At 50.1% G+C, this 25136-nt stretch overlaps 9 protein-coding genes across 9 annotated transcripts; 3 read left to right on the forward strand and 6 right to left on the reverse strand.

The window, feature by feature from the left end:
* Positions 1–781: 781 nt before the first annotated feature.
* Positions 782–1156, reverse strand: BGZ61DRAFT_321953 (ankyrin repeat-containing domain protein; the record flags this gene model as incomplete). The annotated part of the gene is made up of 1 exon (XM_046238950.1): positions 782–1156. A coding segment is annotated over one exon (375 nt), but the record flags the coding sequence as incomplete, so codon positions are not given.
* A 36-nt stretch (positions 1157–1192) lies between these two features.
* On the reverse strand, positions 1193–2275 carry BGZ61DRAFT_359855 (ankyrin repeat-containing domain protein; the record flags this gene model as incomplete). Its single annotated transcript, XM_046241108.1, has 2 exons — positions 1193–1324; positions 2018–2275. Coding segments are annotated over 2 exons (390 nt in total), but the record flags the coding sequence as incomplete, so codon positions are not given.
* Positions 2276–4265: 1990 nt separating this feature from the next.
* Positions 4266–6068, forward strand: BGZ61DRAFT_457042 (glycoside hydrolase superfamily). Its single transcript, XM_046246599.1, has one exon. The coding sequence runs from the start codon at positions 4435–4437 to the stop codon at positions 5893–5895; it is 1461 nt and encodes a 486-aa protein (XP_046100756.1). The 5' UTR covers positions 4266–4434; the 3' UTR covers positions 5896–6068.
* A 72-nt stretch (positions 6069–6140) lies between these two features.
* On the reverse strand, positions 6141–7724 carry BGZ61DRAFT_426064 (uncharacterized protein; the record flags this gene model as incomplete). The annotated part of the gene is made up of 5 exons (XM_046243667.1): positions 6141–6694; positions 6844–6884; positions 6936–7300; positions 7357–7379; positions 7456–7724. The coding sequence occupies 5 exons, from the start codon at positions 7722–7724 to the stop codon at positions 6259–6261; spliced, it is 1134 nt and encodes a 377-aa protein (XP_046100757.1). The 3' UTR covers positions 6141–6258.
* A 352-nt stretch (positions 7725–8076) lies between these two features.
* On the forward strand, positions 8077–8945 carry BGZ61DRAFT_481363 (uncharacterized protein; the record flags this gene model as incomplete). The annotated part of the gene is made up of 3 exons (XM_046249282.1): positions 8077–8218; positions 8596–8852; positions 8922–8945. The coding sequence occupies 3 exons, from the start codon at positions 8077–8079 to the stop codon at positions 8943–8945; spliced, it is 423 nt and encodes a 140-aa protein (XP_046100758.1).
* Positions 8946–12664: 3719 nt separating this feature from the next.
* Positions 12665–14987, forward strand: BGZ61DRAFT_551856 (putative alkaline serine protease AorO; the record flags this gene model as incomplete). The annotated part of the gene is made up of 5 exons (XM_046255511.1): positions 12665–12867; positions 12946–13348; positions 13443–13979; positions 14037–14329; positions 14386–14987. The coding sequence occupies 5 exons, from the start codon at positions 12665–12667 to the stop codon at positions 14831–14833; spliced, it is 1884 nt and encodes a 627-aa protein (XP_046100759.1). The 3' UTR covers positions 14834–14987.
* A 795-nt stretch (positions 14988–15782) lies between these two features.
* BGZ61DRAFT_535716 (serine-type peptidase-like protein) lies at positions 15783–17724 on the reverse strand (the record flags this gene model as incomplete). The annotated part of the gene is made up of 5 exons (XM_046254301.1): positions 15783–16212; positions 16283–16430; positions 16502–16610; positions 16681–16780; positions 16886–17724. 5 exons carry the CDS (start codon positions 17722–17724, stop codon positions 15783–15785), a joined length of 1626 nt encoding a protein of 541 aa, XP_046100760.1.
* A 3448-nt stretch (positions 17725–21172) lies between these two features.
* Positions 21173–22297, reverse strand: BGZ61DRAFT_481366 (putative quinone oxidoreductase; the record flags this gene model as incomplete). The annotated part of the gene is made up of 2 exons (XM_046249283.1): positions 21173–21885; positions 21952–22297. The coding sequence occupies 2 exons, from the start codon at positions 22295–22297 to the stop codon at positions 21173–21175; spliced, it is 1059 nt and encodes a 352-aa protein (XP_046100761.1).
* Positions 22298–23228: 931 nt separating this feature from the next.
* Positions 23229–24582, reverse strand: BGZ61DRAFT_359594 (beta-lactamase family protein; the record flags this gene model as incomplete). The annotated part of the gene is made up of 3 exons (XM_046241093.1): positions 23229–23644; positions 23706–24003; positions 24058–24582. The coding sequence occupies 3 exons, from the start codon at positions 24580–24582 to the stop codon at positions 23229–23231; spliced, it is 1239 nt and encodes a 412-aa protein (XP_046100762.1).
* Between the last annotated feature and the right edge of the window lie 554 nt (positions 24583–25136).

Here is a 25136-nt window from a genome sequence, read left to right on the forward strand (position 1 = left end):
ATACGAATGTCTCGTAAGCAACTCTTTGGGCCATTGTTTGCTCCGTTGCCACGTCTCGGAGGCGCTCCAGATCTACGATAAAACGGATCCGAGCCACTACGTCGTCGTCCTTGCCGACAGGAGGGCATAGCTCCGCCATGAACAAGTCGCAGCACGCCTTGTGATAGAAGGAATCTTGTATATAAGCCTTGTGCGAAGCACAATCGACATCGCGAGTTGCCGTGGCCTCTGTTCCGGATGATGCCAGGTGGAGGACGTACCTCCGTGCGGCCATGGAGAGTGGCTTCGGCTGAAAAGAGCCTTTCCACCATTCTTGCAACACTCGCAGGGAAGTTGCCTGCCGAGCCGATAGGTGCTCCGCCAGCTTTCCGGATGCACCTGGAGTTTCGAGGAAGAAAATCCAATCCAGAAGGGCCTTTCTGGGGGCGGATTGGTTGCTGCTTAGCACGTCCCTGATGGTTTCTTGGTCGATCCTGACAGAAAGAGGTGCAAGGCTATCCCAGTCTTCAAAGCTTGACTGGGAACCGCTGGTAGTAGCTGGATCCGGCGATGGAAGCGGGAGTGTCGGGGTGGTCGCGGGGAGATTGGATGGTGTTTGACCGAGGGGGTTGGGTGCTCTAGACAAGAGATGGCTGTCTCCCTCTCCTCGGGGAGTGGAGTCAATCCTTGCTTTTGTACCCTTCACGCCTGACAGCTGAGTCTCAGGGCTGGCTATCTTCTCTGCCGCCTGTGGCTGCTGGTTCCCTTCTTCGCTGTCCACGGAGTTCGGATCAGCTCCGGCCTCGAGCAGCAGTTTCACAACCGCCTTGTGCCCCTTCTCTTGTGCGAAGGACAGCGGTGTTCGTCCGCAAGAATCTTTGACGTCTATGTCGACCTTGTTCGTTGCTAGCAGTAGAGAAACTGCCTCTGCGCGACCGCGCTCTGCTTGCCATGACAGCGGTGTCCGGCCATCCTGATCAGTGGTGTTCGGGTCGACCCCGTCTTGCGCCAGCAGCAGCTCAACCATAGAAATACCCCCATACTGTGCCGCCCATGATAACGGCGTTCGTCCTTTTGCGTCCTTGGAGTCTGGGTCAGCTCGCTCTGATGCGAGCAGCAGCTTGACGGCGGCAGTGTATCCGGACTGTGCCGCCACCCAGAGCGGCGTCCGGCCCATGTTATCTTTGACGTCTGGCTGAACTCTGGTGTCTGAGAGCAGCAGCTCAACCATGGAAGTGCGCCCATGTTTTGCCGCCCATGATAACGGTGTTCGTCCTTCTGTATCCTTGGAGTTCGGCTCGGCCTCGCCCCTTGTGAGCAGCAGCCTTACCACTGCTTCGTACTCCTGCTCCACTGCCAGCCGCAATAAGTCGGTGCTGTCCGAAGGGCTCGGATTGGCACCGTTCTCCAGCAACAGCTGAATTACCGCCTTGTGCTCAGGTGAGTATCGCATCGCCCATATCGTCTGTCCATCTCGGTCAGTAGGGTTCAGGTTCACCCTACCCGTCTTGACCAGCAGCTCGGCCACTCCATAATGTCCGCCCTTCGCAGCCCGTAGCAGTGGCGTCTGTCCTTTTCTGTCTTCCGAGTCCGGGTTTACATCCGCTGCGAGGAGTAGGCTGACCACACGTACGCGGCCATTCTTGGCTGCCAGTGAGAGCGCGGTCTGTCCATCCCAGTCCTTGGACTCTTTCTCGATTCCGTCGCTTGCGAGCAGGCGTTCGACTATCGTCTCGTGTCCCCGCCACGCAGCCCCCGACAGCGGCGTCCTTCCATTCAGCGAACACCGGGAGTTCAAGTCGGCTCCCTTCTCGAGCAGCAGTTCAACGACCGCTTCGTGCCCCTTTTCTGCCGTTAGCGACAGCGGCGTTTGTCCCAGGTGATCTTTGGGGTTCAGGCTAGTTTCCTCCTTCGAAAGCAGCAACTTCACCACGGCCGTGTGTCCCCTGTCTGCTGCCCACGCCAGCGGCGTTCTTTTATATGCGCATCGGCTCGAGTTCAAGTCAACTCTACCCGTCGCCATCAGACTTTCCACCACCGCCACGCGCCCCTCTTCTGCTGCCCAAGACAGCGGAGTTTGTCCGTTCATCCCCTTGGAGTCTGGATCAACGCCGTTCACCGAGAGCAGCAGCTTGACCACCGCCTCGTGGCCCTCCTCCGCCGCATATGACAGCGGCGTTCGTCCTTGACCAAACTCCGCCGTGTCTTTGGTGTCGGGCAAGACCCCATTAACCGTAAGGAGCAGACTAACAATCTCTTGGTGGCCGTTTCTTGCTGCCAATGACAGTGGCGTCATTCCCTCCTTGTCGATGGAGTCCGCGCCGTGTCCACTCCGTGTCAGCAGCAGCTCAACCACAGCTTTGCGACCCATCGCTGCTGCATACGAAATCGGATATTTCCCCTGCGCGTTCGCGGCGCTCGGGTCGGCGCCGTGGTCAAGCAGCAACTGGACCATCTTGACGTGTCCCTCTCTTGCTGCATGTAACAGCGGTGTCCATCCGCTGCCAGACCCGGAGTCGACGGCGACGCGACCCGTCTTGAGCAGCAGCTTGACTACCTCCATACGACCTTCGCTTGCCGCATACGATAGAGGCGTCCGCCCTCGGGCAGACCCTTGAGTAGATTTCGAATCGGGGTCGACTTCCGGGTTCACAAGCAGCAGCTCGACTACGGCCGAATGCCCGTTTTCTGCCGCATATGACAGCGCTGTCCTTCCGTCTCTGGACTTCGAGTCTGGATCGACTCCACTCATCTTGAGCAGCAGTCTTACTTCCGCTTCGTCGCCGGCCTCTGCGGCTATCGACAACAGCTTCTGGTCAGGACCGGTCGTTACATGTGGCGTGGCATCCCACATCAGTCCTCGAGCCATCGCTCCCTGTCTATCCATGTCTCGACCGTCCGACAACAGTCCCCAATCACCTCTAGAGAAGTGTACATCCCACCGCTTGTGGTCGGACATTGCGCGACCTGACCTGAATAATGAGCTGAATAAGTCAAAGTCAGTCCCTGCTACATGCTGTTGCAAGGCCTGGAAAGTTTTGATGAAAGTTGTAGCGTCCCTTCGATTCGATTCCGCCTTGTGTGGATTTCCCTGCAAATGAGTAAGGTGAGAAGAATGGACCGTGAAGTTCGAAGTTGGGCGTATCAGGCAGAAACGGCCAGCAGTATGGTCACGTGAAGCTTCGTCTGTTTGCCTAACACCTCGTCCATTCTCGCCCCCAATTCCACTGGGGAGAAACAATTCGATCGAAGTCTTGCTTCCGAAGTTCAATCTCGTGGCTATTTGCTGGGCGTGTGACGAGTATGTAATATGTTGATCCACATCGCTACATGAATGATCGGAAACTGCCTGCCGGGATGGACGCGCTCAAAGACAAGGTGGCATTTGGTTGATTCTCGATAGTGCAGACTGATGTCAATTCTCCTAGAGCTATGCAGCTCCTACAAATCCCGCGCGTCCGTCCGCTGGACCACGCCGGAAAATTCCGCTCCCAGCTGTGTTCCATATCCAAGGATCCTCCTCGCACATCTGTTAAAGCAGGAGTGGTACCTACCATACCCTTGGAGAGACCAGGCCCGGTGAAACACACGAAGGGCCTGATCGGCCAGAGGATTATGATAATTCGAATTAAATGTGGATAGAGTCCATAGATACATCAGGCTTGCACAGCAAGGCCGATGTACTGTCTTGAATCCCTTGTGTATTGTGAGGCCTACCGCCTTCCTAATCCGGAATTCTGCCTAATCTCATTAAATTCTCATTTTCAGATTTATTGTAATCCGGCTTTAAATAGGATTATATTTTGGTCTAAATTCTTATAATTCAGGCCTATCCTCAGAGATAATACTATAGCTTCTCAAGACATTATTGAATATGACTGATTAAACTAGAAACCTTAATCTAATGTAAAGTATTCATTTTTAAATACACTGAGTATATAATTTATATCATCAATCCAATTATTAGTGTTTTTTTAATACTGTTAGGCGTTTAGTCCTTCCTCTGATTATATATATACTAGAGCCCTCTAATTCTTTGATATACTTACATCAGGAATAAAGAAATTCCCAATCTACTGTGGTATAAATATAGCTAGTAATACAACTGACCGGCTCTAAATAAAAGCAGCGCCCAGTCAGTGTGTGAGTGGGGAAGAAATCGTTTAGATTCATCGCGGATTACCGGTCCATATTATCCTTGTCAATGCTCCTCTTCCGGCTCACCTGACCGACTGGTCCGATTTGCGCTCCACAGTCACGACTCGTGATGCGGTGGACCGTCGGGGAGTATCGCTCCAACCTGACACGCCATTCACTATTTGCCTCAACAAGCTGAGAAATGATGTAAATCCACAGTTTCCAGTTTAATCGCTGGTATAAAACACCTCGTGGCCATCTCAAATAATATTCTCGAGTGTATCCTTCATCCCCAACCCTTGACTTCAATCAGACAATATGGCAGACGCATCCAGCTCCCAACCTTGCACTATGCTGCGGGTCGATGGCCCTCGCATCGTGAACCCCGCCGGAGATACGGTCATTCTCAAGGGAGCCGGTCTGGGCGGCATGCTCAACATGGAAAACTTCATTACCGGATATGCTGGGCATGAACATGAGCACCGCGCCCAGCTCGCCGAAGTGTTGGGCGAGGAGAAGGCCACCTTCTTTTTCGACCGTCTCATTCACCACTTCTTTACTGAGGCCGATGCCGCATACTTTGCGTCTCTCGGTCTCAACTGCATCCGAATCCCGTTCAACTACCGCCACTTTATTGACGACATGAACCCTGATGTCATCAATGACAAGGGCTTCCAATTACTGGATCGATGCGTCGATATTTGCGCCAAGCACAACCTTTACGTTATTCTTGATTTGCACGCCGTCCCCGGAGGCCAGAACCAAGATTGGCACAGCGACTCTGGTCTTGCCAGGGCTCAATTCTGGGAGTTTAAAGACCACCAAGACAGGGTCATCCAACTATGGGAGGCACTTGCCAAGCATTATAAGGGCAACGCAGTTATTGCGGGATACAACCCACTTAATGAGCCCGCGGACCCCCACAAGACGACATCCGGACACTACGGCGCGAGACTTGTCCAGTGGTATGAGAGAGCCGAGAAGGCTATCCATGCCATCGACCCAGAGCACATTCTGTTCATCGACGGAAACACGTACGCCATGGACTTCCGCGCGTTTCCCAAAAGCCCGCTGCCAAACACCGTTTATGCCTGCCACGATTACAGCATGATGGGCTTCCCTCTTCCCGAGCAGTTCGAAGGAACGCAGGAGCAGAAGGATAAACTACGCTCAAGCTTCGAACGAAAGGTGGGATTTATGAGGGAAATGAACGTCCCCATCTGGAACGGCGAGTTCGGACCTGTATACCAGAACGAGCAGAAAGAGGGAGCCGAGGGAGCCAAGACGAACGCCAAGAGATATGCACTCCTTGAGGAACAGCTATCTATTTACCGCGAGACCGGTGTCAGCTGGTCCATCTGGCTATACAAGGACATTGGTTACCAAGGAATGGTCTACGTTGACCCGGAGTCTGCCTACATGAAGCTGATCCAGGGCTTTGTCGAGAAGAAGCAGAACCTAGGCCTTGACTTTTGGGGAGTCGTCGACAAGGACGGCGTGAAGCACCTTTATGAGCCATTCCTTAAGGGTCTGAAGGATATGGTACTAGAGAAGTACCAGGACACAAGATATCCCAAGATCTGGACCTTTGAGCGACAGTTCGAGCGTGTCATCAGAGAGTGTCTCCTGAGCGAGTACGTCGGCTGGGAAATGGCTGAACTCTTCCGGGGCAAGACTAAGGACGAGCTGGAGGAACTTGCCGCTAGCTTTTCATTGGAGAAGTGTAAGATGCGGGATGGCTTAAATGATATCTTGAAGCGAGATGCGAACAAGAAGTAAGATGGCACTGGGAGGATATGATTAGACGAGTTGGCCTGTGAGCCGGCGTCCATGACACTCTGACTAAGTAGGACAGCGAGTGTCATGTAAAGCAGCAACAATAGAGATATTCCTACCATGGGAAACTACCTAGAAGGAAAGCAGTCAGTCATTAATATACGAATATAAACTTGCCACGATCGACATATGCATATATCGCCACGCAACGCCTGGAATCTGCCAAACAAATAGAGCGAGTGTTTGAGGCCGGAAGTGTGGTATTCGCCAAAAATAACTGTATAATTTTACATGTAAACGCCGCCGTCTCATTACGCCAATTGTTGCCACCTCCGAGGGAGTGAGGAACCGAAAACAGTAACTTGCTCAATACTGATGAATACTGCGATAGTTTAGCTTCATAGTGGAGCTATTTGTGCTCTCAGCATCTCCGTCATCTCTCTCCTCGACAGGTCTGCTGGCGACTGTCGTCTGCACAGTCTTCATGATGCCGTTCTCGAGGGTTGCGGGATTGGCGCTGTCGCGAGCTTCGAGCTCGGCGTCACTGTCGACATCACCAACACCGACGTGGGTGGTGTTGCCTCCCCGGAAAGTGGCATTATATCCATTCGATAGGGTATTCGAGAACTTGGACTTTCCGGTGCTGCCGTCAATTCTGGACTTGCCACCCGAAGAATGTCTGTAGTAAGCATCCTCGCTTCCCCTAGCGTTTGATGATCGCACGATTTTGGTGATGAGCTCGGCCATTGTCATTTCGATCTGCAGTTTCAGGAGGTAACAAACTGGATGGAATGAAAGGTACCTAATTGAGAGGTCAGAGGATGTTCCAAGTCTAGGCCTCGCATGGCCGTGGGCGTGCGAGTCACAGGATGAACCAGGGCAGCTGCTAACAATCCGACGCCAACAAAACAGGGCCTGGGAGATATTGTAAGAGGGGATCGAGTGACGTACACCAAACTACTCTTCAGTGACATGAGGCCAACGAGGACGACCTAGATTCTATCAGCATATATCTTTGATATCAGCCCTCGAAAGCAGCTTACATCCAAAGACAGAGAAATAAAGATCAGGCCTAGGTTCATGCGGTACAAGGGCATATATTTGGTAAGACCGTTATTAATGAGGCGCGATCGGACCAGGTAGATGAAGTAGCCGTTCAACACGCCGTCGACAAGAGCGAAAATGATCTTTTCGCATCGATCCCAGATGATGTTGAGGTGGATCCATGTCTTGTTGATTTGGAGACGCGCCGGCATCCAGATGACGAAGACGCTGATGTTGACGGCTAGGATGAGAGCGAAGACCATCCATTTCAGTCTAGTTGCTCGGCCAGGTACAACCATCAATAGGCCGAGACGATTGAGTATGATCTGGAGAAGAAGTTGTACTTGGATAGCCCAGAATAGTGCTGTAGTTCGACGGGTCAGATAAGCATCGAAGCTGAATACGGGAGGTAAATCGTACCGACGCAGAAATAGAATGCGAAACTGTCGTGAGTAAGTATTAGTTTTGTTCGGACGCAGCTGGACGAAGTGATGAGCGAGGGCCAAGAGTACAACCTACCTTGGCTGGATGTATTGCCTCTGGAAGCCCCAAGCGAGCACCCCCAAGATCATGCTACTGATCCACACTCCCCAGAGCATAATAATGTAAGCGGAGACACGCTTCGACCGTTGCCATGATCGTTGGCTCTGCCGTGCTGCTTTGCCTGCGGAGAACAAGGCAACTCCGAGAGAGAAACCCCAGAAAATGCTGGACGTGTTCATGTCGGCGGCGCCCGGAATCTCCTGGACGTACGAGTCCGGGATCAAGAAGCCGTACTTTGCGCCCATCGTGGGCCAAACGAGTGGTGGGCAGGGTATACAGGAACGAAAGCCAAGGAAGAGATCTCGAACTTCGAGGGCAAAAGCAATGAGGACGCCAACCCGCTCTTCATATGCAGCATGGAAGGCCCCGGACGTGCCAGAATGGGGCTGGCGGATCTTATAAGGAGGGGCGAGCAAAGCACGGGGCCCATGCAGCACAAGTGCCGTGATCTTGCTGCGGCAGCCGGGTTCTCGTCCGGACAGTTAGCTTCATCACTGTGGGCGTGATTGCCGGGGAATCTCCAGCCAGTGGCAGGCAGACTCCTGCTGTTAAATAGTGGGCGCAGAGTATTTGCCGGCTTATCATAGGCGCCTTAGCATGTATTTGGATAAACTCAGTAAATCTCTGGACATTCCAGAGGCTCTAGATGTAAATATTCGTTCTCGAATGGCCTCCGGATGCGGCGTCATGGAGGTGGCTTGTGGCTTGAGCCGACGTCGCTGGTATGCTTTGGCGTGTGGTATGCGGGGAGTCACTCGAATCACACAGACCGCATGAAGCGCAAATCAATCGGTGAATCAGTACCGTATCCACGGCGAATCGCAGCCGACGGATTGAGCTCGCCCGACGAGGCTTGCGACGGCAGCATCCAGTTTGGGGGAAGGATCGCTAGCCACGACTCGCGCTGAGCACAATCCGCAGGGCTTGGTCTAGGCCATCCCCCGGCCTCATCGAGCTAGTCCGGGGGCCGGCCACGAGCTGGCGTGCATCTTATTGCTCGTGTGCTACGTCGTAAACGTGTCGGGGCGTTGGGCTACTGCCGGCCGTGGCGTTGGAATCAGTCCACTTCCCCAGCTGGGTTTAATGGGAGCTGAGTCTGGAGATCCCGATCTGCAGTCTTAGCGCGCTACGAGACGCGGGGTGTCAAGTCAGCCAGCGCCGGGGATTCTGTAACTGGCCCCTTGGAGATTAGTCGACGTCAAAGCGGACCTGGCCGAGTCATTGCGTTGGGTAGGATTGACGGTTTCATCCACCCCGCCACTGTTTTCGGCCGACTCTGGGGAAGAGTACGTTATGCTGTGGGAGGAAATGTGGACCGAGTCGATGTCATCGGGGGATTTGTACCCGAGATGAATGGACGTGGTCTCTGTAGTGTAAGTAAGGCGTTGATTTACTCAGCCAGCTCCCTTCTCCTGTCTTGATACCTTTGAACGTGTCATCAGTTTGAGTGCAATGAGGGCGATTGACCCTGCTGAAGATCTCGTCGTCCCCGAAAGCATGTAGAATCTACCCTTACCTACGTAATGTACCCCTGCTCTGCGAGGACATCTCTTCGTGTCGAGATTCATCCGCTGGTAAGAGACACCGTCACGCTAGAAGAGCCGATGTGGGGGACTTGCCGGGGGCATCGACGTCTCACATCGTCTAGGCCTATCACAGCGGGAACATATTGACCGCATGGCTCTGAAGTTGAGCCCGTTGCCGCCACATTTGTGAAAGTAGGCTGACTGTGTGTCTGGGCCACTCATTTCTGGCTGACACCTGTCTACCCCGCGTGTGCCGGGAGCAATGAAACAGTCTAGCTCAACATGCGAATGCGAATCTCACCAACATGGGGTCCTTTGTCGTGCGCGGGTCTGAGCTCACTGCTACATTGGTCTATACCGTGCCTGAATTATCGCTGAGTGGCAACGGAGCATATCCTTAAACGGTCCTGATCCGACTGAAGGGCCCGTCCGCTGGTGTCGAGGGCCTGACCGGATCTTCGATTTCCGAGTGTTTTGTGAGGGGCCACACCATCTATTTACTGGTATTCAATTGACCCTGCAACCTGGAAAGTCTGGGTAGTCGGAGGGTAAGACGGAGAGAATAATGGACCATTGGGTATCATTTTCAAATGTTGGATGCTCCCCTGAACGGCAGCTTACCCCGGTTTGGATCGAAGTTGATAGAAAATCTTGAACCCGTTGTGGCCATCCATCATCTGAACTGGGTGACGACAGATCAGTCAATCCATCAACACCGGTCGAGCAATTAACCGCCGATGGTGCGGCGATCAATTATTATATACGGAGTAGTGCTCTGGCATAATATCCTATCCCACTGTGTCTGGTCTCGAACGGGTTTGAAGAAGATTTGTGGTCAGCGTAGCTACCCTAGACCTTTACTACCTATTGAGAGATCAAATTTCGCCATAGTTTCAAGAGCGTTTTTACTGTGACAGAGCAGCTGAAATAAAAATGAGACGAAGAAAGAGTCACCACTTGTGTTAACCATCGGGGCCATTTCCACGAAATAAGCGTACCTTAGAAATATCACATATTGATGCGACAGTCAATGGATTTGTCGGGCACAAAGTCTACCGACGGCGTAGATTCTGGCAGGTAAATGAACCCAAACAACAAGTAAGATTCCCAAAACGGGGTTCGAGCTGGTTTGCAGACATCTCAAAGTCGACCATTGTTAATCACAGAAGAAACCGCGAAGGGTCTTTTTATGGAAATGAACTCACTGGCATTTAACCGTCTTCGCCTTCAACAGTGCCAAACCCAGCGGCAACGATGGTTCGAAGTGTCGTTATGATCACACCCACAATAGCAATGATGACTTCAGCTGACGGCTTCATAGCTTGAGAAGGAAACCTATCTAGTTCTTATGATGAGAAACGATTGGGAAGAATGATACGGCGCGAATGATAAAACACATTCGCAAAGAGAAACATAGCCACTGCGATGAATTGAGATCCCCTCAAAGTCGCACTGCTCCCCCCTCGTTACTTTAGTTCAATTCCCCACCGATTGTTGCGAGCTATGACACTTAAATATCTAAGTACGCCAGACCCCAGTTGTCAACTCTGTGTCTATCGCTGGAGTAGAAGCCGAATCTTGTCCTGTTATGTTCAATAAGCCGTAGTGTCTGGGAATATAATCTCCAAGGGCTGGTATAGCACCTTTGAAGTATAATTATGTGCTACACTGATGCAGTGGTTATTTATTCTAATTAAAGGAGTTAGCCTTTTTTCGAGCGATGAATTAAGGAACATAAAACTTGCCTTCCCAAAGTTGTCGTATTGGAAGTTACCCGCCTTCTTGTCTCACCCAAGAGAATTTAGAACATCATGATACATGCTGAGGGCATACTATACCTCCATAACAGTCCCTTTTACAAATGCCATAGGAGTCTGCTTAGGGTCTAGTGGGTATAAAAAGGCATAGCTGTGACTTAGCGGAGGCGGCTGTCTGGTGTTGTGTTAAATCGTCACTGTCTAGGGTGTAAACAGCAACAGCATTGCCACCGTTTGTGATATTATACCTAGTTTCACCATCGTCTTGCCAGCCGATGGGCGACACAGTGACATTTGCGGGTCATGAATCGCAGTTCAGTTTTACAGAGAGTTTACCTAGCCCGTCTGTCGCATTGACTGCTACGCCAAAAGTGGAATGAACACTCCGCTAATGCGTAGTGCAACTGAGGCCTATATACTGGATGTGACACCGTCCCTCGCCATCCATCCCAAATTTGATACGAGCTCTTCCTGCAGGCCTTGGGGGATCTACAAACCTGGTTGACACGAGCGAGATTGGCTGTGGCAAGCCGGGGGGAGGGATGGCTATGGTTGCGTTGGGCATCTGGCCGGTGCTCTGAACAGTGCAAACCTCAGAGGTTGGAAGGAAATTCGTAATCGCTGGGCTGAGAATCTACAGTCAACGCTAGCCCTACGTCACGCAGGGGCAGTTACAGGTAGTCCAATCTGCTACTAGGACGCTCTGAAAGCCTGTAAGTTAGCAGCCCATTATGGACTTATTGATGGTGCAAACCAGCGATTCTTCACTATAGCCGATCACGGTATGCCAGGCCACGCTATGACTTCACTGCGTCCCGAATTTCACATGACCACATTCAATGCCTGATTGTATAATGAAGGACACAATAGAGTTGCTTGAAATGATTGTCAATCCTGAATCAAGATACGGATAGATAAGGTCTAAATCAATGAATGGCTTCGTATAATCTGTCCACGGAAATGCATGAATACGATTGGTTGGAAGAGTCAATAAAGTTCGTGCTTAGTCCCAAACGGATGTCGAGTTGGGAGAAACGTTACGAGTCGGAGAAAAGAACCCGAGACAGTGTGGGCACGAAAACGGGAACTGCCGATTAATACTCTATTTGGACTGACACTGCACATATGCATGATGCCGAAGAGCCGAGTTCCTGAACCCTGGTTCGGACTACTAATAGTTTGCAGTGTCTCGGTGGTTCGTATTAATCCTAGCCACGGTATCCGGAGGACGATAACTGATAAGCGCCTGCCAGTTATGGCTAGTTAGATTTGTCTCTGCATATACCAACAGCGGGCCTCTGGTACTTTTGCAAGACTGAACATCGCGAACTCGTATTTCGCGCTCTATGCTTACCATCGTAACCCTCTTCACTCATCAAGTTGCTTACTCCATGAGGAAGGCATAGGACCCTCAGGTCTCATGATGAACTCATGATCTAGCCCGAATGAAACTACAAAATTCAAAATGGCCATACGAAAAGAGCCGCCTCGGCTAACCGGCTCGGCATTGCATAGATAAAGAATTGATAACTCCATATTGTAATGTACGTATCCAGCCTGCCCTGGTGACTTTAAAGAGATCCGTCAGAATACGAAGCGATTTTGGTTTCAACAGAGCCCAAGAAAGAAGGTGGAAAGGTTCAATGCAAAAAATATCAAGATAAGCTGGTTCCATGATGGAACTTTGGGATTCGGTTGCGACGTTACAGTTCATAGGATGCAAAGGCAAGCCGTGTTAGCAATATCGTCTTGGGCATTGAAAATTGCATGATTGTATGAGGAGACACAGCAAATATAAGAGGCTGTTGAAGTCACGGAAATCACTGGTTTCGGTTGCCAAACACCTTCAGTTCAAGGCCATTTCAAAGCTATACGGACAAGAACTCTCTTTCTCCACTGAAGATGAAGATTATTGTGGTGTTTGTGAGCGCCTTTTGCGCCGCAGCATTCGGCCGTCCCTTCGGCGAAAATGTCATCCACCAGAGACGCGGTGGACCTGCTAAGCTTGTCAAGACGGCTCCCATCGATTCAAACGTCGATATATCTGTGCGTATCGCATTGAAGCAGCGCAACTTGGATCAAGGCATGAACTTGCTTATGGACGTGTAAGTGCAATTTACAGTTCACTATATGACTCAGATTCTACCATACGCGTCTGGCCAGGTTGTATTGATCATTTCTAGCTCTGATCCTGACTCGCCAAACTATGGTAAACACTATACGGCTGAGCAAGTCGTTGACCTGTTCTCCCCGGATGCAGACTCTATTGAGATTGTCAAAAGCTGGCTTGCTGAATCAGGCGTTGAGGGTGTGACGACGCCCAAGAGTAAGGGCTGGATCGATTTCAAAACGACGGCCAAGAAACTTGAGACCTTACTCGAGACCACCTACCATGTCTATGAATACACAGCAACCGGAGACAAACACTTGGGCACAGACAGTTATAAATTACCAAGCCAAGTTTCCCAGCATGTCGACTTCATCACACCAGGTATTGTCACGGACAAGATAGTCCCCGTGACTGTCTCAGAGTCAGGCGTACAGCCTGGACGACCTCTTAAATTGACGCCAATTAGCGCTGCTGAGGTCAAGAAACTTTCATCTTCAACCCAGGGTAAGTCTCAAGTGATTTTTGCAGCACGATTCTATCTAAAATTTATCAATAGCTGCCGCCTCGCAGTGCGACACACACATGACACCAATCTGCATCAAGGCTTTATACAATATCACAGACGGAACGCTCAAAAACCCAAAGAACAGGATGGGAATATTTGAAAGTATGTCCGAGATGTACGAACAGTCCGATTTGAACAAGTTCTACAGCCTGTACGCAAAGAACATCCCCGCGGGGACCGGCCCTAAAGTCGACCTGATCGATTGGGGCACCTCGAAGCCAGATCCCAGTCAGGCCGAAGGCGAAGCCGCTCTCGACTTTGACGTTGCTCTTCCGATTATTTACCCACAGGGCACAGAATTGTATCAGGCCAATTCGAATTTCGAATCCGATTCCACTGTGCAACACCTGGGTTTTATCAACCAGTTTTTGGATGCCGTCGATGGCTCGTACTGCACATATAGTTCTCACGGCGAAACTGGCGACGACCCTAATGTCGACGGGGTGACGCCTAATGAGCAGTGTGGCACTTTCAAGCCTGCAAACGTCATCAGCTTTTCCTACGGTCTTGCCGAGTCGTATTACCCGGCCAACTATCTTGAGGTACAATCCCTTACTATGAACGACCTTGTACGTGCCGGTTTCTAACAGTAGAAATAGCGCCAATGCGAGGAGTTTATGAAACTCGGCCTCCAGGGCGTGTCAATTGTTTTTTCCTCTGGTGACGGCGGTGTTGCCGGCGGGCATGGGTATGACTGCCTCGGCAATACTGAGACTGTTTTCAATCCGCAAGGGCCCAGCTCTTGCCCTTATGTTACTGCAGTTGGCTCGACCTATCTACCAAAGGGAAGCTCTATTGGTGGTGCAGAGGTTGCTACCGATAGCTTTTCTTCTGGAGGTGGCTTCAGTAACATCTGGACAATGCCCGCGTACCAAAAGTCGGCCGTGGACTCGTAAGTAGTGTCCTTTACTCAACTACAAACGGAGTACGAGCTAATGAATTGCTTAGTTTCTTTGCAAGCCATGACCCTGGCTTCCCTTCCTACAATACCAAGGACGGCATCATCCCATTCAACACTAGCACCGGTGTCTTCAATCGCGCTGGCCGTGGGTTTCCTGACATAGCCGCTGTTGGAGATAATGGAGTCATTGTTTTCCAAGGCGATTCTTCTCTATCCGGCGGTACCTCCATGTCTGCACCCATCTTCGCAGCTATCCTCACCCGTATCAATGAGGAACGCATTCAGGCTGGCAAGAACTCAATTGGCTTTGCTAATCCCGCTCTCTGCAAAAACCCCAGCATGTTTCACGACATTGTAAGTGGAGGGCAAACTGATGCGGCTGGCGGTGGTGCTTGCGCCGGCAAAGGGTTTTCTGCCGTTGCTGGCTGGGACCCTGTAACTGGATTGGGAACCCCTAACTATCCGGCTCTACTGCAATATTTCAAAGGGTTGTAGGCCTCTTAATAAATATTACAGAACGTCAGCGGAAAGTTTGAGGGCCAGCTTCGGTAGCGCGGAATGATGGAGGTGGGCTGAGGACTGCCCATGCTGGGATGGAGGAGTCTGAGGAGCTGGAGGTAGGGAGATTAAGCTGCTGGAATGTAACGCCGTGTTTGTGAAATGCACACATAAGGTGGCCTCTGAAGTAGTATATTGAATGAGTGCTCGCAACTAAAGAGGGGCCTGGCTTCAGTATAAGAAAGAAGCGCGGGCTCTCTTGGATGGCTGCAGTGTAGACCACTTCAGAAATGACGACTGAATCTCGAACCTTTGAGAACGGAACTCTGTTTAGATACAGTGAGCATGTTATCTATGAAGCAGTATTTATCGGGAGTGAGTCCGACTTAGTAGGAGACTGGAAAGGCACCGGGAGCAAGTTAGTTGGCTCGAACCTTTCCCGTCTCCATATTGTCTTTCATGCAAACGTCCACAAACCAGATATTGGCGTTTCCGGCAGGTTGAACTTCGTTGTGTTTCAGTCTAAGATGGATAACTGGTCAATAGCAATAATTGGCTAATTCTAAGAAAATAGGCTGCGCCTCCACGATACAACTGTGGTCCTAATGTGCTTGGCGCCAACGAGGTCGCCTTCTTGAATGTCGGTTGGGCTAACGTCGTTCCTGGTGCTGACGCAATAATTGATTTAACAGCAACGGCCCACTGTTGAAATCCACTGGACTAATCTATCACGTTGAGAACTGGGGACTTTCACCATTCACTAGCGACGTCAATCATAATTACTGGGGTCATGTCGGCGTTGGTCCTTATTCCATCGTCTTTCGGATGTTCGTGGCTCCGCAGCTGCAGGCCAGCTCTAACAGACATTCTCTGAAACAGTGTGGAAGAATGGAAAGTTTGTGGAACTGAGTTCTTCTGCTCAACAGCAGCTAAACATTACATAAATTTAGTTCTTGGCACCTTTGAACTCAGCCACCCATTTCTTCATGTTCTCCGCTTCGTCGTAAGCGATACGCTTTACGTTCTCGTTCGCATCCCAATTCGGCTTGTAGTAATCAGAACAGTGGACGCCGCCAGGGATCATACGAACAGGAAGCTCTTCGGTGCTTCGAAGAGGACCATATGGCCGGTCGACAGAGCTCACAGTGGCGTCTCGCCAAGGGTCAAATTGGCCGTTGGTGTACATGAGTCGAGTCGTGTTTGTTACAGACCAGCCACCAGTGTATGCGTTGACCTGCTCTACAGTCTTTCCCTTTTGAATTCCATAGCCGTCGGGAAAGAAAAGTGAGCATTGCTTTTCCCAGTAGCGCTTGTTGACGAGGCGGGAAACGATGGTTGGGCGATTTTTGGGTGCTCCATCCTGCCAGAACATCAAGCTGTTGTGAGGTTAGAATCTTTCAGCGATTCAACAAGATGAGAGCGGAAGAAAACATAGATCAAACGTACGGTTCGTTGCAAAGCAGCCAGGTCCATTGGCGGTTCCAATAGTTGCCAGGGCTCAGATCCTTATAAGCCACATTCGACGAGTTCGAGCTGGCAAAGCAAGCAATGTTGTATTCACCCTTCCAGTCATCATAAGGACCAGATTCACAGTCTAGTAAAAGCCGGAATGATTAGTCTCATGCAATCGATGAAATTCAAGTAGTTGAGAACTTATTCACTTACTTCCTGGGACGAGCACATCTCTTGCCCACTTGGCGTAACCCTCGAGAGCTCTGACTTGACCAACACCTTCTGGTCCGGGGACAGATTTTGTGGAATTAGGCCACACGTTCTGGAAAGACATCAGTTAGCGCAGCTATCCTTCATCTCGATATAACGAGTCGGGAGTAAATGGAGTGTACCTCGATGTAGTCGCAAAACTGGTGATAGGAGTTATATCCGTACACTTTCTCCGAGTAAAACTGAGTCGACTGCCAGGACCATGGTCCATTTTGAAGCGCACTTTAGAAACAAAAATCATATCAGTTTCAGCCTCGTTAATTCGTTGATTGGAGGTATTCCCGCCACGCATAATTAATATGCAATCTCGGTAATTGGGCGACTTACGAAGCAAAATCGGCATCTTCAAGGCCACTGAGCAAAAACTTGGCCTTCAACTTCTTTTTCTCGGTTTTGCTGCCGTGCAGGAGAATGTCGTCCATGTAGTTGATGACCTTGCCGAGATCCTTGCTGCAATTTCGTGGAGTCGCCTCCATCACGGGCCGAAAATATTGCCAGAAATCGCCAACGGCCTGAACGACACCGCTAGTGCCGTGATAGGCCCAGAAGGTGCCGGGCTCAACAGATGCGATCCATCCGGCCAGGGCACCTGGATATGAGCCTCCAGAGAAGACCCATGGCGCCTTGTCAGGAGCACTCCCGCCACTAACATCAAACGGCGGCTTGAAGTTGTTGGCGAAATAGACATTGTCCTTGATGCTGTTTTCCAAGGTCAAGTATTGCAAGTTTTTGCTTGTCAACTCCTCGAACGGAGACGACTCGCCCCAGTATCGGTGCTCCATGATGACAACAGCGCCACCCACTTGCTCGGCGAAGAGACCGGGCAGTCGCGAGGAGGTCGGGTAAGATCTGTTAAAGCCATCGGCGGCTTGTTCTCCGGGGTTAAAAAAGATGATGGGAGAGCCAGGCCCTTTCCAGTACTGGGTTCCGTACCAGTACCGTTGACTAAATGTACCCAGGCTGGGGTTGGAATGATCGAGGAGCTGGTCAAAAGTACCCCAGCCACTGGTATTGGTATTGTCGGAAACAGTGGTGGCGAGACGGAACTCAGCTTCTTCTTCGTCCACAGGGCCAATCTCCAGCCCGTGTCCGCGGAAGAAGGTGGCGGATGCAGAGCTCGATAGTAGGAGCAGCTTGAGAGCCACCAAGTTTGAATTGAGCCTCATGGTTACTGGTGGCGTGTTCAGGCACTTTCTAGGATTGACCAAGCCTACTTGGCAGAGGATAAAAGAACAAAATGCGTTACCAACGCGCTCTTTTTGTACGTCAACTACAGATCCGCCGCGACTCGGTTTCAACGTGCCGAACCCGTAAATCGTGGGCTTCCCCTGTGGTCCGATGTCCGATCATCACCTAATCAGATTGAAGCTAGCGAGCGGAATGCATATCTGAGCATGGGAGATTTTCAAAAATCCCCGGCTTTGAGTAGTAAAGAGGCAAGGGATAAGGAGCCGAAAGTAGCCTCCTTCTTAAATAGGCCTAGATACGAGTGGACAATGTAAAAAGTGCTTCTGTGGACCGATGTAGCAAAGATATGATTGGTGGAGTGCTCAGGAATACTACTATATCCCTATCGCTCCTCCCTGTCAAGGCCTAGGTCAGGCAACAAGTTGTGAACTTCTGTTGGTAGCTCGTATGACCATCTAATGACCTTCAACATGTGTGTGTGTTGTCTATCTGACCCCCAGCCTCCGCCCCTTACTCTGTACAGTTAGAGGGATCTGGGTTCGCTGAGCCGAGATTGAGCCGGGGAGCGAGGAAGCTCTAAAAGCAGTCACACATGCTGACTAGGATCTGGATCGAGCTTTGTCTCTGTAGAACCTCTTGAATTGACTACCGGTACTGGAAATGTCTACTGTAAGACTAATTAAGTGATTTTTTTCTCCTCACTAATACTAATACTATTATATCTTACTACTAATTTCATTTCAATCTGTTCATTTTAACATGAATAAACTACCAGCATAAAAACCTTTTTTTTTTTTTTGAAAACCCTTTTTATAATTTCAGTATTTCGGTTTAATATTTTTATAATAATTAAATAGATTCCCATAGTATTTGCACTTAAATACCTGGAACTTCTTAGAAGGTTCTTAGTTTAAATAATCTCTAAGTTATTCTATTTGAATCCAAGTTTCGTAGCTGGCTAATAGCAATAACCAGCTAACTCTAACAGAATAGAATGCACTTTTACGATATAACTATAGCCCTAGCACCAACGAGATCGCTTTCTTAAATATCGGTTAGGCTAACGACGTTCCTGATTCAGACACAACAGTTGTTTCAGTTAATACCAACGGCTCACTGTTGCAATTCACTGGACTAGGTTATCACCATGAGAACTGGGAGGAGTTGAGACACCTCTTAAGAAAAGAGTTAGATGAAGTAGCTTTGCATCGTTACTTGGGGGGTACCGCTGATCGAGTTGGGAAGCTGTCGAATGACAGCTGGTCCAATTCCCTCTTTGTAGAGATGTCTCTCCTGTTACTCCATGCGTATTCTGGAGAGACTCATATTTCCGAGTCAACCTCTCAATTTCATAGCACCGTTAATAGACCGAGCTGCACATTAGAGAGGTTGTGCTAGGGCCGGGATGCCATGGGCGGGAATTCGCCCACCAGCGGGTAATGTTGTGTTGGATTGTTCGTGAGATTCCTATGGTTCTTGAGGAATCCGGGGCGGGAATCTGCGGGGATCGGCAAAGAAAGCGGACGGAAACTCGCCGGCGAAAAACGGATGCCAAATTCGTCTGCCGCAAACCCTGCATCTCCTTGATGCCCCATTGATGCTCGCAGGAATTTGGTCCTCAAGCGCTTATTATCCTCTATTTCCAACTAACTCTCCTCACAAGAGAATGACTTGCATTGGCTGCATAAAAGCGAAGAGGGGATGCACCAAGCAGATCCCCGCGTGCTCTCGCTGTGTTGTGTGTTGACAAGGAACTCCATTGCCGGTCCGGCTCCTCGAGTCACACCCCCCTACGACATCGTATTCACTGGTGACGGGGTGGGTTCTGCCGTTCCTGCCCCGAGGCCCCCAGATGTCTCGAAGGAACGCCGTCCTTGTCAGTATTAGTGCCACTCTGCTTAGCAGAGTCAGAGTGCCATACCTTCGCCCCACTTCCAAAGCCTGTGGGTTCTCTCTCCAGCTTCATGGACCCCCGAGCACAGCATGCATTAGGCTGGTCCAATTACTTTTGGAGACAAGGCTCTGTCTGCCCTCGTCTATGAGCTGTAACACTGGTTGAGGCAATGGACCACCAACGATTGTTGTCCGGAAGCCGAGGGCTGCATCGCCGTGCTCAAGGCTTGGGCACACCAGCTCCTGGATAGTGCTGTCCTCGATGCTGCTAGTCAGGGGGATTGAGCCTTGACGGCGGGTCATCAAGTAAAGTTGGACATGTTCAATCCATGTGGTGCGGATGGATATTCACCGAGTCGGTTCGCCGAACGTACCCGGATGCCGTGGTTATCGGCTGCGTGTACATGGCAATGAAACAGGGCTGGTCGGAATGATAGGAGAGTATCGCCTTCACGGGGAGTCGAGTACTGTGGGATGCTTCGTTCTCTTGTACGTGGATTGATAGATTCCACAGGAAGGAAGACAGCATGCTTGCGGTCCAATGCGTTGAGGCAGAACGTCTTTTCTCCAAGATAAGGCCTACTGATGTCGGTGAGGTGCCCCAGTACACACATACGACTAGAAGCTCAACAGTAAAAAAAAGAAAAAAACAATAGTATCGACAGTACAGACCATATACCCAGTCCATTCAAAGGTCAACAGTACACTCAGACAGACTAAGGTTTCTATTTATTGCGTTACTTCGGCCATAGTTGCGTTTCAGCCAATGTCCCGTGTCTTCAGACCATCTGCCAGCTGCTTCTGGATGAATTGCTGCAGATGCTTGGAGGTGTCCAAGCATTTATCATCGCCGTGTCTCTCTCCGAGCCTGTCGTTTCGATTTGCACCAGTACTCTTAATCTCGCGTGCGTGGGCTCTCGTCGAATGGCGCGAAAGAACCCACAGGTTTGTACATCGTATCTTGCAGTGCTTGCAAACAGCTCCTACTTGCAGCGCTAAATGTGGATGAGATCTGGAACCATCGGCTCGTGCAGGTTCGAGTTCTGGGTCAGTGCGATGCAATGAGCGTATGAGGGAATTTAGACCTCGGCGAGTTAACTTGAGAGCATCATGTTTCTCCCCAAGGTAGCGTCTGACGCGGTCGTCATCCGCTTTTAACGCGAATCTGCAATGAATCCATATGATTGCAGAGCCATTAAGCCTTTGTATTTGTATCAGCTATAGGGGAATTGCTATTATTATCAAGATCTCTATTGATTTCTGTGACTTCTACACGGTTTGCACTGGCTATTATGTTATGAACGGGGTTTGTTTTGCGTTTGCGGTAAATTGAATTAGATTGGGAACGGAGTTCGTTATGAGTTGCGAAGAGAAGATAGAGTCTTTGGAGCTGTAAATGGTTTAAAGGCTAGAATTTGCTCCATTCCTAGCTTTAATACTTGAGTACAAGGCTTGACATTGAGATTGTAGCTTTTTCCTCAGAATAAACGAATGTATAAATTGTACTCGAGTATAGCTATATAAAACACATACCTAACTCTTGACAATGCTCGAAGTCTCAGCAATTCGCAAAACAGCCTTTTTTGCAGAAAGCTTACCATCTTGCAATAAGCCTATAGCCTTTTGCAACCCATCAAGCCCCCCCTCAATCACCTCATAAGGATGACCCTTGAACCAACCCTCCGCGAGACTCAGGCTAAGAAATGGGTAAAAGACAGCCCCGAACTCGCGATCGCCAAACTTCGCGCCTGGAGGAGCATCTGCGTGAACTGTACCGACTAGGGTGAACAGTATATCAGCCTTTCCAGCATCCTCCTTCGCAGCATTGGCCATTTCGGGGGTTAGTACCGTTGCAATCCGGCCTCCTTCGGCTAGGACTTTGCCGAGGTTCCCAACGCTGCCCTTCTCAGATACAGCGTCAAAGGCATAAATGACATCAGTTCCAGCAGCTTTGCGCAGTTCTTCGACGACATGATCATGACCCTTCCGATAATCGATAACGGTGTCCCCTTTTGACTTGTCAAGCAGTGACTCAACGTAAGGGATACCATTGCCAGCGACGCTAACAATAGGATGAATATTCGAGAGCGTGGCCAACTTAATAGCATATGCTCCTACAGCACTTGCGCCGCCATAGACGATCAATGGCGTCGGGGTTGTAGCAGGCTTCCAAGGGAGAGGAAGGCCGAGCTTCTGGAAGAGACCGAGGGCGGCGGTCATTGCAGCAAGGGGAATAGTGGCAGCCTCTGTGCTTGATCAGTAAGCTATCAGGACAATAAACCTGCCAGTTCTGGGAGTAAAATAATACAAACCTTCAAAAGAAGTTCTTTCTGGCAGCTGAAAAGTCGACTGCGCCCGGGCGATACAATACTCGGCAAAACTTCCATTCGGAGTACCGATTTCGTGGAAGGCAGCAACCCGGTCGCCAGGGTGAAACCCAATAACACCTTCGCCAACATCTTCTACATAGCCAGCGACATCATCACCGTGGTTGAAAGCTGGGGTATCAGGCGCCGCCCAATACTTGGGATACTTCCAGTCCTTGGGGTTCGTTCCCGATACCACGGTCCGGATGAGGATCTGGCCAGGTCCCGGACTTGGCCTGGGAACATTGCGAATCTCAACCTGGAGGTCTTTGTCATAAACAGCTTCTTTCATTTTGATGAAAGGTTGATTGGTGATGAAGTGGTACCGATAAGCAAGTAGCGAGGATAAGTGATGAGGATAAGAATAGGAATGTGGTATAAAGGAGGGAAACTTAAGACTCAGAGTAAGCAGATCATGGCACGATAGAAAACCATGTGCTCGGCTCACAACCGAGTCCTGCTTCGGCAAGCAGCCGCTGGGTGGGGGAATTATCAAATCGACATTCGCCCCTCACATCCATTTCTTACCCCAACAGTAGCTCGCTCTCGCTATCGGCACCGGAGTATATAAGAACTCGGTTTCGGTCTCGGTAATAACATACGCAAATTGGCTTCGATTACCTATGGCTCCTAAGAGAAGGCATTCGCGATGTTATAGTCCTTCTGCAGGAAGTCTCGGCCCCTGCGATGGTTGCTAACTGTCTTTGTATTGCTAGCTTGCTGAACTAGGTGTCGGTTTAGCAGGAGGAGGAGGAGGATTCCTCAATCAGACAACCACATGTCGTCATCACAAATCTGACCATACCTTTCTGCCATTTGGAATCCTAAAGTCTCCGGAGCGGACTCGCCATATCGCTGACACTCCCACGACAAGAGATACTCCGCCCCGACACTGTGATAGTGCGTTTGTTTCGATAGGACCGACTGTTTAGAGACACTAAGACTATGATGTAACATCTCAGTAATATACCTTACATGCACTATGTTAATGTTTGAGCAGGCTCACAGGGATGTAATCTGGAAAAACGCACACTCCACCAAGTTTGATGAACAGATCAAGGATTATACATAGGTGATGGCTCAGGTATTGGTTTCATGTTTCTACATGACTTGATCCGAGCATCGCCAAGGTTGGGGAGACAGGAACTCGTAAGTACTCACGCACTGAGGTCAAACGCTCCCTTGCTTTCAACCGTCTTGAACTGTGTAAAGAGACTCCGTGTCTATCCAAGAGCTTTATAAACCTCAGTTTCAATCTGATTCCATAGCTTCAAAACCTGAGCATCTCCGAAAGGCAAAATCTGTGTGCACACCATCCCTGCAACCCCCCTCTCTCGATCGCACCACCACCAGAGATTAGCCAAGCCCCCCCAGTGCGCAGTTCCCTTCGATCTTCCAGTAACGCCACCATTGCTCTGCATGAAGCTTATGCCCCAGCCCTGTGGCGGGTTATGCTCGACAGGATACAGCTCCGAAACAGCAGTCGTAAGATCAGGCTTTGCTGCTCCCATACCTTGCCTACTGAAGTTGGGGAATTCGGGGATCTGATTGCGGAACATCTCTTCGACTGTTTCTTCGCGTAGAATTCGAGTACCAGTCCGTGGGCATGTGCCAGAGTTGAGCAGAACTGCCAAGATCTCTGGTTCGAAGAGTCAGCCAATGACATCAATCATCTCATATTCAACGGAAAGGGGACAAACTGCAGTACTCCGACGGGGTTGCAAATATCCCACCACCACCGCTGTTGAATACCTGGCGAACCTCATCCTTATTTTCAAGATCGACAACCAACGGGATACGTAAGAGGTGATCTCGTGGCCTTAGACTGCAGTCATGGTCTCTAGCGTGCATATGAGCCATCCGAGAACGCATGCTCTCGTTCGGAATCATTGACATGTCCTTGATCCCCAATGGTTCGAATAACTTCTCCTTCAGATACTCGTCTAGACTCTGACCTGTGACCCGCTCGACTGCTATACCCGCCCAATCGATGCCGATCTGGTTTGACACGTCAGTAAAATTTTGTAATGACATCATCTCGATAGAACTCACGCCGTACTCCCAACCTTTTCCGGGTTGGAAAAGCAAGGGCTGCTTCATATCTTCGAACCTTCCGGAGAGCTCATCCACGCCTGACGGTAATGTCCAATCTCTTAACCTCTCATTGGAGAAGGTATAGCTAAAGCCAGCGGTATGGGTGAGTAGCATTCGCAAGGTTATGGCCCCATCTTTAACTTCAAGGAAGCCATCAGGCCGAAGAACTTTTAGATCCCTAAGCTCAGGACAAAGACGTTCAAGGTGGGAACCGTCGTCCAGATCTAGGATACCTTTCTCAACGAGCTGCATACAGGCAATTGCCGTGATGACCTTTGTGCACGAAGCTATCCAAAAGATGGTATCAAGTGACATGGGCTCTTTGGAAGTGATGCCGCGTTTACCAGCCGCGTGTGCGAACAATTCTTCTCCATCTCTGCCAACAACGACAACAGCAGTTCCAGGCAGGCCATATTTCTGGTCCGTGCAAGTAGCGTCGATGGAACTGCGCAAGTGCCCGAGGTCTTGATGTTTGATCGACATATCCTCTCCGGTCAGATGTGACCAAACGATAAATATATGTTGTTGTAGGTTGATGATTTTGCAGACCCAACTTTCATGTTGGTGATTCTATCTTCGCAGGTGCTTACCCCACGATAATGAATAGTATTTGAAAGCGCAGAGTATGCAATGGGGTAGAAATTTAGCCAAGTCCCTTTCGGAGTTGCCGACACATCTGCAACAGGGAAATTGATTTATAAGCGCCGAGGAAGTGGGTGCTGTGGAGGTGGTTTGTCATGAGTGAAGAAAGGGGTTTGGAGATTGCAAGGTCATCAGAATACTCAGCGTTATCCGTGTATGAGTAACGAACTCTATTTGCCTCTTGCATTATGAAGTCATAGTCAGAGTGCCTTCGTTGCCGTGTCATCCGGTATGCTCAACCATCACGCCCCATGATTAAGGATGAGAGATCCCCCCATTTCAGTCAACATGTCGAGGAATATTCTATAATTAATTAATGTAATAAGCCACTCGCTACATGGTGCCGGGAAGCTTCATTTATGACTAGGGGTCGGCTTTCCGTAAGCATCAGGGCC

Source organism: Ilyonectria robusta, assembly GCF_021365365.1.
Source record: "Ilyonectria robusta strain PMI_751 chromosome Unknown BGZ61scaffold_18, whole genome shotgun sequence".
Classification (NCBI taxonomy): domain Eukaryota; kingdom Fungi; phylum Ascomycota; class Sordariomycetes; order Hypocreales; family Nectriaceae; genus Ilyonectria; species Ilyonectria robusta.